We start from the raw sequence: 15,000 nt of genomic DNA on the forward strand, positions 1-15,000 counted from the left end.
AGGCTTAGTTTGTGCTTTTAACAGAACGGTTCTGTGTTCTCAAATCTACTCCAACCCACCTGTGGTGGAGATCCCGGGCCACTGTCCCTCGATCACGTCCTCCAGTGTCTCTCTCAGCTCAGAGACAGCCTTAGTCACATGTCTGAAGTACTGAACAGGATGGACAGAGACGCTGGGGAGGTCTGAGGATACACTGGGACAGGAGAGAGACTGGTAGCTCTAGAGAGAGAGAGAGAGAGAGAGAGAGAGAGAGGTATAGGTATAGCATTTGTAACGCGCTCCCCATCCAGTTGTTACACCGGCCCGGAGCGCCATTCACACACCAATGGCGGCAGCTGCCATGCAAGGCGCTTGCCTGCTCATTGGGAGCAATTTGGGGTTCAGTGTCTTGCCCAAGGACACTTTGACAGGAGCCGGGATTCGAACCACGACCCTACGATCACTGAACGACCCGCTCTACCAACTGAGCTATACCGCCGAGAGAGAAAGGAGGAGAGAAAGACAGAAATAGAGGAAGAATGAGAAAGATTAGGGGTTTATGTAAAGCAGAGTGATGGAAGGGTAGCGAGAGAAACAGACTGGAAGAGCTCATTCAGAGATAACTGACCAATCAAACCACAGAGGGTGAGTTTGTGTTCACATCTAAGCTGTAGGGTAGTCCAGCTACCTTGAGGAAGTGGATGTGGTCGTCTGTGTGTGAGAGCTGCTCCAGCTCCGAGTCTCTCCTCCTCAGCTCTGCTATCTCCTGCTCCAGTCTCTCCACCAGTCCTTCAGCCTGACTCACTGCTGCCCTCTGCTGGGCTCGGATCAGCTCCTTCACCTCAGAGCTCCTTCTCTCCATGGAGCAGATCAGCTCAGTGAAGATCCTCTCACTGTCCTCCTCTGCTGCCTGGCCAGAGCGCTGGAGAGTGAGAGAGAGAAGGGGATTGGAGAGGAAGAAAAATTATGAGGGAAAAAAAGAAGAATCACCAAATGAAAATAATATTCTTGAATGTGATGTGTATACCTACCCTACACTATCCACCCCACTGAGCAAAGACACGTCTAAAAGACGTCTTTTAGATGTCTTTTTCGTCTTTTTCGGACGTCCAAAGACATCAAATTAGGAGCCAGAATGAAAGTTTTTTTAGACGTTCAGATATTTAACCTGTTCTGCACGTCCACAGACGTCTTAGAGTGGTCCAAGCCAGACGTTTGAATATTGAGGGGTCCAGCAGACGTACAAATGGGGTTCTGGACCGACGGATGTTATTAAGACGTGATCTGAACGTCTCTCTGACATTGTGTGTTTGCTGGGACGTATCTCGCACCACCATAGCTACACTACTTGATATCTAATGCTGACCTTGAGAGACTCCACAGCCTGCTGGACCCAGCTCGCTCTGGAGAAAAACATATTCCAACAACATGTTAGGAGTTACAGGAGGACTCCTGGTGTGGTGGAGCTCTGTCATAACACATCTACCACAACATTGGCACAGCTGGTAAACATGAGTTGAACCCCTGACTGTCCACTACAGGTATGTGGTGTAGGGGTTTGAGTTATGTAACTGAGTGGATCGTGAGTCCTTCTTCATTTCATGAGACTGTGATCAGCAGGTCATGGGTGGAGATGTTATAAAGGATGGGGGGCCAAGGACAGATCCCTGGGGGACGCCGTTCTTAAGGCGTCACAACCTGCTTCGCTGTCCGCTACTGGTGGTGAGGGTGAAGCTGCGGTTTCGGACGAGCTCCATGATCATGCTGACCATGTGCCTGTCTGGCAACAGAAGGAGCAGCTTGCAGGTGAGGCCGCGGTGCCATACGGTGTCATAGGCAGCCGTCAGGGCTATAAAGACGGCTCCGGCCTTCTTTTTAGCTGAAAAGTTGTCCTCGATGTCTTGAGTCATCAGTGACTTGATCTACGTTCGATCTCCCGCGTCAGAACCCGGCCTGCTCCTGTGGGAGCAGCGGGTCGATGATTGGTTGGACCCGGGCGTAGATGAGACGCTCGAGTAACTTGAAGGGGATACATAACAGAGAGATGGGGCGGTAACTCTTGGCGTCCCCTTCAGGCTTGTTCGGCTTAGCGATCGCGACATCTACTCAACTGAACTCTAGGGCTCTTCTCCAGATTTTGGGGATCTTGAGTTGGCGCAAGCAGGAAGAGAGGGGCGCTCTTAACCAGGACTTCAAGGCAGGCGCGGCATGGAGTTTAAGCTCCGGGCAGATAGAATCAGGCCCCAGAGTTTTCCCTGGCTTTACACATGCTGGAGGGCAGCAACGAACTCCTCCAGTGAGAATTCATCGGAGATGTTACCTCCGCTGGGAGTTGTGGCCTTCCAGAGGTCAGACACTTCTTTTGTCACGAGACGTGACGATTCGCGGTCTTTGCCCTCGTATGACCCACTTTTAACGAATTGTGATGCGATTTTGTTTGCAGAGATGGGGCAGTGACGGGGGAGTGTCTAGATCTACCAGTGAGGTTGTTAAGTCCTCATAAACCCTCATGGAGTGAGTCCAAGGTAGTGGTAGCAAGTAGCTGGTAAACTCACACCTCCAAAAAGCACTGACAGTCCCTCCTAAAGGGACATCCCTATTGGTACAACTGTCAGCGCATCCGCCACCGAAGATCTTGTAAGGGCGTGTGTTTGAATCCCGCCCTGGACTTATTCTATTCTATTCTATTCTATTCTACCTGGCTTAAATGGAGAACTATACAATCTCAACAAGAACTGAAATGACATTATTGTATATTACTGTACATTACTGTATATTACTGTACACAACTCTATATTACTCTATATTTCTGTACATTACTGTACATATATCAAGCGCTTTGCCTGATTTGCTCAGCACTTTTAAGCCAGGTAGGAGTTCAGAGTAGACTTTGGACTCATTAAAAGAGCAAACACAGCAATATAACAACACTGCCATTCAGAGTAGGAGTGGTGTTTGTATGTGTCAAATGGTGATACATTTAAAAAACCTAGGTTGATACACTGTATTCCTACTTCTACAGCTGTATGTTTATGTAATACTTCATATCCTGTTCAGACCTCAATACACTGAGGGATATTTCCTTCTAAGGAAATATAAAAACATGACAGTCATCTGGTTTTACCTGTTTCTCTACCCTCTCGGCCGTGACTGACAGGGTGTCATGGCCTCTGTGTTCATCCACGACACACAGCAGGCAGATACACTGCTGGTCCGTCCGGCAGAAGACCTCCAGCAGCTTGTCGTGACTCGAGCACATCCTCTCCTGCAGTCCGGACGTGGCTTTGACCAGCGTGTGCTTCCGCAGCCCGGGAACCTGGTAGTGGGGCTGGAGATGAGTCTGGCAGTACGACACCAGACACACCAGACAGGACCTGTACGCTCTCTGTTTCCTGGTCCCGGTGCAGAGGTCACAGGTCACCAGCTCGGACCCTGCCGGGCTGGTCGGCTCAGAGGGGGAGGCCTGGTCTCCTTCGGTCTCCGTCAGTTTCTCCACCAGCTCAGCTAGCATGGTGTTCCTCCTCAGAGCAGGCCTGGGGGAGAAGCTCTCTCTGCACTGGGGGCAGCTGAAGACCCCCTTCTGAACATCCTGGTCCCAACTGCCCGCGATACAGCTGCTACAGTAGCTGTGACCACAGGGGAGGCTGACCGGATCCTTTAAGAGGTCCAGACAGATACAACAGCAGAACTGGTCCTGGTCCAGCAGAACTCCCCTCTGGGACATGCTGGTGTGTTAGGGAAGGTTGCTTATTAACACACACACACACACACACACACACTGAAGAGTAAAGTGGGAGAGAGAGAAGGACTCCTTTTATCTTGTTGTGGGAGTAGCAAGAGATTTCCTGGTTCTGCCAGAGGGAGTGGTTTAGAGTGGCAGAGAAAAGAGCCTTGAATGAATTGAATGCATGCATGGATGTCGTTATGTCGATTTGAGGGCGGCTGGAGCCTCCCTAGAATGTTCTAAAGCCTCCCCAAAACATTATTGGCTTAAACTTATCATTTGGGTTATGTATTTTGTCTGTCTTGACCCATGCAATAGCCTATCGTAGCGTTACAATAAAAAATCTCGGGGGCACTAGGACCCAGAGGCATGCTGCTCTAAATCTTTTTTGTGCGTGGCTGTAAGCTGGCTGCGTGCGTGGCTGTAATAATGTCTGATAAATTAAGATAGGTCTTGTCGCCTGGACACATCAGTTCCAATGCTTCCAATGCAGCGGGTTGGTTTTGGTGTCCCTCTTCCAGTCCCTAGTGTGGGTTGGGGTTCGAATAAGGGTTGGGGTTGGGACAGGATCTGACCGCTAAGGCAAGGGGTAAAGGTTGGAGTGAAAGGATGAACATGTGGAGGTTTGGGGTATAGTCCCATAAAATCATCCCCACCAGGTCTTGAACCCCAGTCTCCAGGGTGGGAGTCCAATGCTCTGACCACTACTCTACTTGTGCAGTGGAGATCGGCGGGTTGATTTTGGTGTCCTTCTTAATTTTGGTGTGCTGGGACTACTGCCTCTTGTGGTGCCAACAGAGAGATGCAGGCCAGCATTGTCGGGAGGGAGGGAGGGAGGGAGTGATAACCGGACAAACGCTATACTGTGCTGGCTGCCAGACACGCACAAAAATGAATGGAGGTGAATATTTGTTCATGTTTGGGCGGCTCATGTACCCGTCCCGTGATTTGGATCTGCTCCAGAATTTAATTTGTCCTTAGTTAACCCATGCTACACCCCTCCACACAGTTTCATGAAAATCTGTTGAGTAGTTTTTGTGTAATCCTGGTCCAAAAAATTAATAGTTACCTACTAACTAACAGAAAAAGAGGAGTGAGAATTCGACACAACACCGGCCTCTGCGTGTATGGGAACTAGCCACTACCGTTACTGTTACATAATGTTTACAGGGGTCAGAACAACAACAACAACGTGACACTGTAGCCAACATCTGTCATAGTATCGCCATGTCATCTTCCTTCCACTAGGGGCGCCACGGGACCTGCTGATGGCTGAATCCCGATACTCTCTCTCTCCTCTCTCTCTCTCTCTCTCTCTCCTCTCCTCTCCTCTCCTCTCCTCTCCTCTCCTCTCCTCTCCTCTCCTCTCCTCTCCTCTCCTCTCAGCCATGTCATCTTCCTTCCTCTAGGGGCGCCACGGGACCTGCTGATGGCTGAATCCCGATACTCTCTCTCCTCTCCTCTCCTCTCCTCTCCTCTCCTCTCCTCTCCTCTCCTCTCCTCTCCTCTCCTCTCCTCTCTCTCTCTCTCTCTCCTCTCCTCTCCTCTCCTCTCCTCTCCTCTCCTCTCCTCTCCTCTCCTCTCCTCTCCTCTCCCTTCCCCTCCCCTCCTCTCCTCTCTCTCTCTCTCCTCTCCTCTCCCCTCTCCTCTCCTCTCCTCTCCTCTCCTCTCCTCTCCTCTCCTCTCCTCTCCTCTCCTCTCCTCTCCTCTCAGCCATGTCATCTTCCTTCCACTAGGGGCGCCACGGGACCTGCTGATGGCTGAATCCCGATACTCTCTCTCTCCTCTCTCTCTCCTCTCCTCTCCTCTCCTCTCCTCTCCTCTCCTCTCCTCTCCTCTCCTCTCCTCTCCTCTCCTCTCCTCTCCTCTCCTCTCCTCTCCTCTCCTCTCAGCCATGTCATCTTCCTTCCACTAGGGGCGCCAGGGGACCAGCTGATGGCTGAATCCCGATACTCTCTCTCTCTCCTCTCCTCTCCTCTCCTCTCCTCTCCTCTCCTCTCCTCTCCTCTCCTCTCCTCTCCTCTCCTCTCCTCTCCTCTCCTCTCCTCTCCTCTCCTCTCTCTCTCTCTCTCCTCTCCTCTCCTCTCTCCCCTCCTCTCCTCTCCTCTCCTCTCCTCTCAGCCATGTCATCTTCCTTCCACTAGGGGCGCCACGGGACCAGCTGATGGCTGAATCCCGATACTCTCTCTCTCTCCTCTCCTCTCCTCTCCTCTCCTCTCCTCTCCTCTCCTCTCCTCTCCTCTCCTCTCCTCTCCTCTCCTCTCCTCTCCTCTCCTCTCCTCTTTCTCTCTCTCCTCTCTCTCTCTCCTCTCCTCTCCTCTCCTCTCCTCTCCTCTCCTCTCCTCTCCTCTCCTCTCCTCTCCTCTCTCTCTCTCCTCTCCTCTCCTCTCCTCTCCTCTCCTCTCCTCTCCTCTCCTCTCCTCTCCTCTCAGCCCTGTCTTCTTCCTTCCACTAGGGGCGCCACGGGACCAGCTGATGGCTGAATCCTGATACTCTCTCCTCTCCTCTCCTCTCCTCTCCTCTCCTCTCCTCTCCTCTCCTCTCCTCTCCTCTCCTCTCCTCTCCTCTCCTCTCCTCTCCTCTCCTCTCCTCTCCTCTCCTCTCAGCCATGTCATCTTCCTTCCACTAGGGGGACCTGCTGATGGCTGAATCCCGATACTCTCTCTCTCTCCTCTCCCCTCCCCTCCCCTCCTCTCTCTCTCTCTCTCTCTCTCCTCTCCCCTCCCCTCCTCTCCTCTCCTCTCTCCTCTCTCCTCCTCTCTCCTCTCCTCTCCTCTCAGCCCTGTCGTCGGGGTGATGGTGAGGGATCCCCGTCTATACCCACACAGGGACATGGTTGTTATTGAAAGGATACCCTCACATTTCCCATCGAAAAGGACTTTGGACCCGTCTGACTGAAGGTAATTGTAAGAATGGATGCTGGAGGAATGTGTGACATGCTAATGCTACACGACTAGCCTGCTAGCTACGAGCTAACCAACGACTAGCCTGCTAGCTACCAGCTAACCAACGACTAGCCTGCTAGCTACCAGCTAACCAACGACTAGCCTGCTAGCTACGAGCTAACCAACGACTAGCCTGCTAGCTACGAGCTAACCAACGACTAGCCTGCTAGCTACCAGCTAACCAACGACTAGCCTGCTAGCTACCAGCTAACCAACGACTAGCCTGCTAGCTACATGCTAACCAACGACTAGCCTGCTAGCTACCAGCTAACCAACGACTAGCCTGCTAGCTACCAGCTAACCAAAGACTAGCCTGCTAGCTAACCAACGACTAGCCTGCTAGCTAACCAACGACTAGCCTGCTAGCTAACCAACGACTAGCCTGCTAGCTACGAGCTAACCAACGACTAGCCTGCTAGCTACATGCTAACCAACGACTAGCCTGCTAGCTACATGCTAACCAACGACTAGCCTGCTAGCTACGAGCTAACCAACGACTAGCCTGCTAGCTAACCAACGACTAGCCTGCTAGCTAACCAACGACTAGCCTGCTAGCTACGAGCTAACCAACGACTAGCCTGCTAGCTAACCAACGACTAGCCTGCTAGCTAACCAACGACTAGCCTGCTAGCTAACCAACGACTAGCCTGCTAGCTACGAGCTGCTAGCTAACCAACGACTAGTTTGGACTCACTAACACTCACTCAGCTAAGGTGGGTTAGCAATTGCAATGTGAAGGGTTATTATCCCTATTATTAGGGTCTTATGTTCAGTTGTCTTCTGTCTAATGACTTAGTATGGTTATTTTAGCCATTAAGTCATATTAGTGTAGTTAGCTACTGTAACTAATACCCTCTTTGAGAGTCAGTGAATACTAATACTCTGAATGAGCAAATACAACCAAGGTTGATGCTTATTGTTACTCCTATCAATACACCCTATATGAGACAGATGTGCTTGTAGTATTGCTCTATGTGTTAGTTAAGATGCTGTACAGCTGATCACTGTTGTGTGGCTATCAGGTCCCATCTGCACACTGTATAGTGTTTGCCTTCAGCACTAGATTATGCTCTTAGTCACTTGTTTTAGAGAGAAGATGCACTTGTGAGTTCTGGCAAGTAGTAGTACATTGGCTCTTCCTACGTTAAATGCAATTATTGTTAGTCGCTTTGGATAAAAGCGTCTGCTAAATGACTGTAATGTTAATGTAATGTACATCAGGTCCCATCTGCACACTGTATAGGGTCCACTTCACACTCCACTATATTGTATTTGCATGTACTTTATTGGATATAGCTATTGTATTTGCATGTACTTTATTGGATATAGCTATTGTATTTGCACTCACTCCCATCTTGTCCTGCACCCTGTCTAATCGCATCTCCATCAGTGCAGCATCGACCTAAACAAACTCCTATTATGTGTAAACTACCATGGGTATTCTGGTGGTTTATTGCTTTTATACAACGGTTACTACAGCTATTAGTGGAAAATAAACACACAGCAATGTAAAATATTAACATTTATTCAAGTTCTGATTATTCATCTGTTTACCCTATCTATGTAGGGAAAATGTCTTGACGCTGGCTGGCTTCATTCTCCCCCTTGCAGGTAAAATGTGGTGAATGGGATTCCTGAGCACTGTGAACATCATGACAGAGCGACCGACCAACGAGGAGAAGATTTCAAGCTGCTTGACCACTCCTTGAGTTATAGGCCGTAGGCTACCTGCATCAGTCACTACTTGATTAAGCCAAAATGAAGACATTGGAACTGTGAACCACTTGCTTGTCAATCTGGCAGACTGATCATCGCCTGATGATTCCCTGACTATCACAGGGTTAATAATCGTGCACCAGAGGTGAATCTATTTCTTAAAAGAGGAGAGGAGAAGTTGTAAAAGCAGATCTTCAGTATGTTTTCAGCTCTGAAGAAGCTGGTGGGGTCCGAGGGGGGACCGCTTAGGGACAAACACATCCCGGCCGGCCTGCAGTCCATGAACCAGAACCTGCAGAGGAGGTTCGCCAAGGGGGTCCAGTACAACAGTAAGAGGTTCTGCTATTCTCACTGACTGTGTACTTTTGTTTCTGCGATTCGCGCCGCCCGTGCCGCCCGTGGAGTAGCTGTTTGTGTGGAGGGAATTTAAGGACATTTTAAATCCATTTAAAACATGAATAATGACTGGATTATATCCTTAATTTTATATATCTATATCTGTTCCCTGTCTAGCTCTGTATATTTTCCTATTTTTGCACAAAAAAAAGTATTGATACTGTACCGCAGGAATCGATAAGATCGATAACATCTTATCATATCGCAGAAAAAAATATAGAGATGTATTGCTGTATTGACTTTATTGCACAGCTCTACACAACCCTACTTGCACTGTGGATACGAACCCTGGGTAGGACAAGTACTGGTTGAAGCAACTCCTCAATACTCAGATTCAATATTTACTACCTTTATTTAAAGACATTGGTGGTTCCTAACGTTCCGTTAGGCGGTTCCTAATGTTCATTTAGGCGGTTCCTAAAGTTGTAGCCTGTTTTAAAACACTTTAGGTGGTTCCAACGTTCCTTTAGGTGGTTCCTAAAGTTGTAGCCTGTTTTAAAACACTTTAGGCGGTTCCTAACGTTCCTTTAGGCGGTTCCTAAAGTTGTAGCCTGTTTTAAAACACGGTCAGGACAGTGTTCCAGGATTAAAGGAGAGAAGACATAAAAAATAGATGCTGGACACCTGATCACTTCCCCGCTGACCCATTTAACCACGGTGAGCTGAAGCTCTCGGACTATTGTTTACGTTTCGAACGTCAACAAGATACGTTCCATGCATACGGCGGGGCGGTAGACACAAGGTTAGCCCGGGAGCTGTGCCAGGTCATGTACAGGGAATGACGTTTCACTAGTCTGAATATGGCTTCGTCGTTGCCTTGTTGTCTTTATTTAGACAGCCTACCAATGATAAGCTGGCTCCAGAAAAAAATACCGGCTTTCTGGCTTATGTTTCATTATTAAAACGTGTAGTTCACTCAAACCCACACAAATGACAATTGACCACACCTATACGTTATTCCATGTATGCACCTACAGTAATGTACAGCCATGGGCTACAATGATATAGCCCTGCCCCAGGCCTTGAGGACGGTGAAACATGTTATTACTTTCTGAGCAATGCTAAGGGCCAGACATGGTTTTGTACCTGGGCTACAGTTTTTTTTATTACCAGTTTGCGGTTATAGTATCAAAAGATCCAGTCGGACTGACCTTCAAAGAGCTGAGTTATGCAGTTATAACTTCAACATCCCCTCGGGATTTGTGTCTAGTTACAACGTAGTATAGGCCTTAAAGTCGCACTGAAACGGACGTTTGAGATCATCTAACTTCCGTAGTTTGACGTATTTCCGACACAAACAAGGTATGAGGGCGGGACATATGTTTAGAGGAATTTGATTGGAACATTGACAAGTGGGCGGGTTTTAAGAACTTTAGACAGATTCGATAGAAGGATAGCGTTGATTGACGGGTGGATGTCGTGAGATTATTGGCCTAAAATCTAAGGTACCTGTTGTCGTCATTGCACGTGACCTACCGTTTTCCAGGAAGAAAGAAATATACTTTGATATAAGATTACAACAAAAGTAGAATTTTGTAAATTTTTTGGTATACATCGTTGAATAGGTGAACACTATGACCAATTATGTGAACCAAAATGGGACAGAATGCTTTTTTCATTTCAGTGCGACTTTAAGGCCGGCCTTCTACACTCTTCTCCAAGTAACATGCCTGAATGGCTTCTATTCATCTTGTTAAATGCTCAGTCTAAGGGAATCCTCCCGTAACAGATTTCCTCTCCTGTCACCCTTAGTGAAGATCGTCATCCGCGGCGACCGCAACACAGGGAAGAGCGCCTTGTGGCATCGGCTACAGGGGAAGACGTTTCTGGAAGAGTACATTCCTACACAGGAGATCCAGGTCACCAGCATCCACTGGAACTACAAAAGTAAGACGATGGCGTGTTAAGTTAATCTAGCCTACATTGCGAGTAATTCTACCCTGCTAAGTACATAGATGGAGAATATGTGGGCTACAATAGCCTGGTTATTTCTGTAAAGAAGCGGAGTTATTATTAGGAAATGATGGAGGTTTCATAGGCGGTTCCTGTTCCTGTCTCCTCAGCGACGGACGACATCGTGAAGGTGGAGGTCTGGGACGTGGTGGATAAAGGTGAGCTGTGAGTGTTGGTGGTAAGGCCTGGTTCCAAACAGAATTCCCCACGGTTAGCTATCAGAAGATCCTAGATAATAGGAACTAGGAAAAGACACTATTACACTGCACTACACTGAAATCGTCAAATCACTTTCGGGCATTATAGATATATATGATATTTCTTAACATTAAACGATGCATCACTCTCCAGATTTTTCTTTGTTGCATTTTTCCAGTAACAGTAACGGATCTTCCATGTTTTATGTCTCTCCCATGGCTGCTTCAGGCCAAAAGCAGCCTAACCCCGAGGGCGTAGGTGAGCGCTAGCTAGCCCTGCCGGAGGGCACTGCTCGAGTCTAGACTGCTTTGAGTAACTCCTTCTCAGACTTCTCCAGTGTGCTGTGATTTCTGAGTGGAAACTCTCCTCTGATCCCAACTGAACAGTCATAGTCTTTCGACTGAAATGCTATTTAGTTTTAGTCATATTTCAGACATTTGAACTGTTTAGGTTAGTTTTAGTTGACTAAATAGCATTAAGATTTTTGTCGACTAAGGTTGTGTTCACACCTACACGTTTGATCCGTTTGGAATCGGACTATCAGACCAAAAAAGTTCGCTTCGTTTGGAGAGGTGTGAACGCGTATTCGAACTCGGTCCCCGGATCAAACAACCCAACCCTGGTCCGCCTAAAAAGCAAGGACTCGGTCCGCTTCCAAAGGGACCGTGCTTCGGTTCGCTTCTGGTGTGAACGCGCATCGGACTCTCCGTAGGACCAACTGCTGGGACGTGGATTGACCCATAGGCTCCTGCCAAGAAAACGTTCATATCATTTCAGATTCATTATTTGATTAATGGTAGACATTAACATGGTTAGGCATAAACATGCCTAATAATAATGACTAAGGTGTGAGTGTTGTCTTCTCTAAACATGCCTAATAATAATGAGTGTGAGTGTTGTCTTCTTCCATGCATCTTGATAAGACTCTCTCAGCGTGACACCAATTGACTAATTGCTTGACTAATTGTAGTCCTGACTAATTGTAATCCTCTATTGTCCGACCCACTGCAGGGAAAGGCAAGAAGCGAGGAGAGAACCTGAAACTGGAGAACGACCCCCAGGAGGTTTGAGTGTTTTCAGTCATCTCTGGGTCCAAATCCCCTTCATTCATTCAGTAATACATGCATGATCCATCACTCTTAGCATGGCTAGGCTAACCGGTTGCTTAATGCTAACCGTTTGCTTAATGCTAACCGGTTGCTTAATGCTCGTTATATCCTAAGTTTTAGTTCAAAGTTGTCCTCAAAAAGTATGCAAATAATATTTTAATAGGCTATAATTAAGCAATAAACCACTCCAGGCCGTGTGTTATAGGGATTTTATAACAGCTAGGGGGCGTTGTTAGGCACGACACGAAGCGGTTAGCTAGCTGTTATAAAATCACTATAACACACGGCCTCGAGTGGTTTATTGCTTTTATACAACGGTTACTACAGCTATTAGTGTAAAATAAACACAGAGCAATGTAAAATATTAACATTTATTCAAAACAAAGCATCATTCGCTCAATTCCGCCGAGCAAAATAGTTCCCCTAACAAAAGGGTTGCCAAGCAACCAATGATATGCGGTCTCAGGTGTGTGTTACAAAGTATTTTAACACGGCTTCCAGCCAATCAGAATCAAGAACCAGAACTAACCGTTGTATAACAGCGATTCGATCAAAGGATTTCAGGATGTTACTGGTTTAGTTTGAGCAATCCCTTCAAAACACTTATATGTACTTAAATATGTACTCTCTACAACAAATGCTGGCTAATATGTTCTTCTGTTGTGTTCAGCAGTCTGAAACTGAGATGGCGCTGGATGCAGAGTTCCTGGACGTGTATAAGAACTGCAATGGGGTGATCATGATGTTCGACATCACCAAACAGTGGTACCTCGACCATTATCTGCCTCTCCTCTCTCCAGGCCTATCCATCCCTCTCTCTTCCTTCACTTCTCTCTCTCTCTCTCTCTCTCTCTCTCTCTCTCTCTCTCTCTCTCTCACATCACCAAACAGTGGTACCTCTACCGTTATCTGCCTCTCCTCTCTCCAGGCCTATCCATCCCTCTCTCTTCCTTCCCTTCTCTCTCTCTCTCTCTCTCCCCTCATCTCTCTTTCCCCCTTCATCTCTCTCTTTATTTCTCTCTCTCTCTCCCCTCATCTCTCTTTCCCTCTTCATCTCTCTCTCTCCCCTCATCTCTCTTCCCCCGTTCATCTCTCTCTCTCTCTCCCCTCATCTCTCTCCCCTCATCTCTCTCTCTCTCTCCCTCTCTCTCTCTCCCCTCATCTCTCTTTCCCCCTTCATCTCTCTCTCTCTCTCTCTCTCTCCCCTCATCTCTCTTCCCCCTTCATCTCTCTCTTTATTTCTCTCTCTCTCTCTCCCCTCATCTCTCTCTCTCTCTCTCTCTCTCTCTCTCTCTCTCTCCCCTCATCTCTCTTCCCCCCTCATCTCTCTCTCTCTCTCTCCCCTCATCTCTCTTTCCCCCTTCATCTCTCTCTCTCTCCCCCCTCATCTCTCTTTCCCCCTTCATCTCTCTCTCTCTCTCTCTCTCTCTCTCTCTCTCCCCTCATCTCTCTTTCCCCCTTCATCTCTCTCTCTCTCTCTCCCCTCATCTCTCTCTTTATTTCTCTCTCTCTCTCTCTCCCCCCTCTCATCTCTCTTTCTCCCTTCATCTCTCTCTTTATTTCTCTCTCTCTCTCTCCCCTCATCTCTCTTTCCCCCTTCATCTCTCTCTCTCTCTCTCTCTCTCTCTCTCTCTCTCTAAAGCCTTCAGTAATATGACTCGCTGTACGGTTATCTGGTTACAGCTGGGTCTGTGTGACAGGCAGGGTCTCGGCGTTACCTTACTCTGACCCAGGTCACTGACTGGGCCTTGCGCCGGGCTGAGCTCGGTCAGATCAACCTGAGATTGTTAGGGGCTGTCTGTTTGAAGCTTGATAGCCCAACTTCAGTTGTTATTGATACATTTTACCTGTTTTTGAACTCTCAAAAAGCCTATATCTTAATACCCTTGCTATTACCGTTGAGAATTCAAACTAATCATCCATTTCTTAGCTTCAATGCGTCTTCTACTCAAGTCTTGTTACATTTAAAAGCGAATACAACTGATACAAAAGCACCCTCTGTTGTGTGTGTTTGCGTCTTTGGCAGGACGTTTAACTACATCCTGAGGGAGCTGCCTAAGGTGCCCACGCACGTGCCTGTCTGCGTGCTGGGTAACCAGAGGGACATGGGCGAACACCGCGTCATCCTCCCCGACGACACGCGGGAGTTCATATCCGGCCTCAACAGGTAGGACTCTTCGTGTGTGTGTGTGTGTGTGTGTGTGTGTGGGGGGGGTGGGGGGGGGTGTACCTCAGCTCCCCCAGTTACTCTCACACGCTCATCTCACCCACTACTGAGTCATATCTACAAGAATCAGTGTCTGTTTTCGCCAAATAATTTCAAATATAAAACAAGCAACAAGTCCAGAGAAGGCTCTATAGTGGACGAGTGATCTTTTGCAAGGGCGATCCGTCTTGGTCCTCAATGAATTTAAAATAATGAAATTCTATTTTTTCTCTTTCTTTTATTTTTTTTAATTTTTTAATTTTTAAACAGGCAAGAGTGAAGCCATAAATTGAAATGATTTCTCCCTGCTTATCGTCCGCAGGCCCCCGGGGTCCTCCTACATCCATTACGCCGAGTGCTCCATGAGGAACGGCTTCGGCCTCAAGTACCTCCACCGCTTCTTCAACATCCCCTTCCTGCAGCTCCAGGTCAGCCTCAAACTGAGCTCTGAGTCTCTCCTCCTTCATGTGAAGATTAGTTCACAAACACGCTTCTTCAACGGCCATTTCAGTCTAAACAAACTGCCAAGTAGTACAACTTGTATTTAAACTTGTACTCCAGACAAAATATAGGCGATAAAGGTTTCCTCAACATCCGTCTTCCTTCAGTTGTTTTGTTAGTCGAAACAAGATGGCTGCCACTGGAATCCAGTGACTCATACAGTAGATAGTAGGGCTGGGTTTAAAACATCGATTAATCGATTCATGAATCCCAAAATCGATCTTTTATTTAATGAATGAATGAATAAATGAAGGAATGAATAGTTCATTAATT

General features: G+C 47.7%; 2 protein-coding genes across 2 annotated transcripts in view; one reads left to right on the top strand and one right to left on the bottom strand.

Moving 5' to 3' along the window:
- LOC311327136 (E3 ubiquitin-protein ligase TRIM16-like) overlaps nt 1-3,703 on the bottom strand; it is a gene marked incomplete at both ends in the record, with an annotated part of 4,871 nt that extends 1,168 nt beyond the window's left edge. The window contains 5 exons of the mRNA XM_084460163.1: nt 60-219; nt 668-901; nt 1,346-1,382; nt 2,245-2,318; nt 3,104-3,703. Of these exons, the coding sequence (XP_084316289.1) occupies nt 60-219; nt 668-901; nt 1,346-1,382; nt 2,245-2,318; nt 3,104-3,703 (1,105 nt within the window). The remainder of the gene's footprint in view (nt 1-59; nt 220-667; nt 902-1,345; nt 1,383-2,244; nt 2,319-3,103) is intronic.
- Nucleotides 3,704-8,303: 4,600 nt separating this feature from the next.
- LOC311327137 (rab-like protein 6) overlaps nt 8,304-15,000 on the top strand; it is a 20,004-nt gene continuing 13,307 nt past the window's right edge. The window contains exons 1-8 of the mRNA XM_084460164.1: nt 8,304-8,693; nt 10,513-10,647; nt 10,824-10,871; nt 11,140-11,169; nt 11,923-11,975; nt 12,691-12,785; nt 14,047-14,187; nt 14,549-14,654. Of these exons, the coding sequence (XP_084316290.1) occupies nt 8,564-8,693; nt 10,513-10,647; nt 10,824-10,871; nt 11,140-11,169; nt 11,923-11,975; nt 12,691-12,785; nt 14,047-14,187; nt 14,549-14,654 (738 nt within the window). The 5' untranslated portion in view covers nt 8,304-8,563. The remainder of the gene's footprint in view (nt 8,694-10,512; nt 10,648-10,823; nt 10,872-11,139; nt 11,170-11,922; nt 11,976-12,690; nt 12,786-14,046; nt 14,188-14,548; nt 14,655-15,000) is intronic.

The sequence above is a fragment of the Borostomias antarcticus genome (genome assembly GCF_949987555.1).
Source record: "Borostomias antarcticus genome assembly, chromosome: 30".
NCBI classification, from domain to species: Eukaryota; Metazoa; Chordata; class Actinopteri; order Stomiiformes; family Stomiidae; genus Borostomias; species Borostomias antarcticus.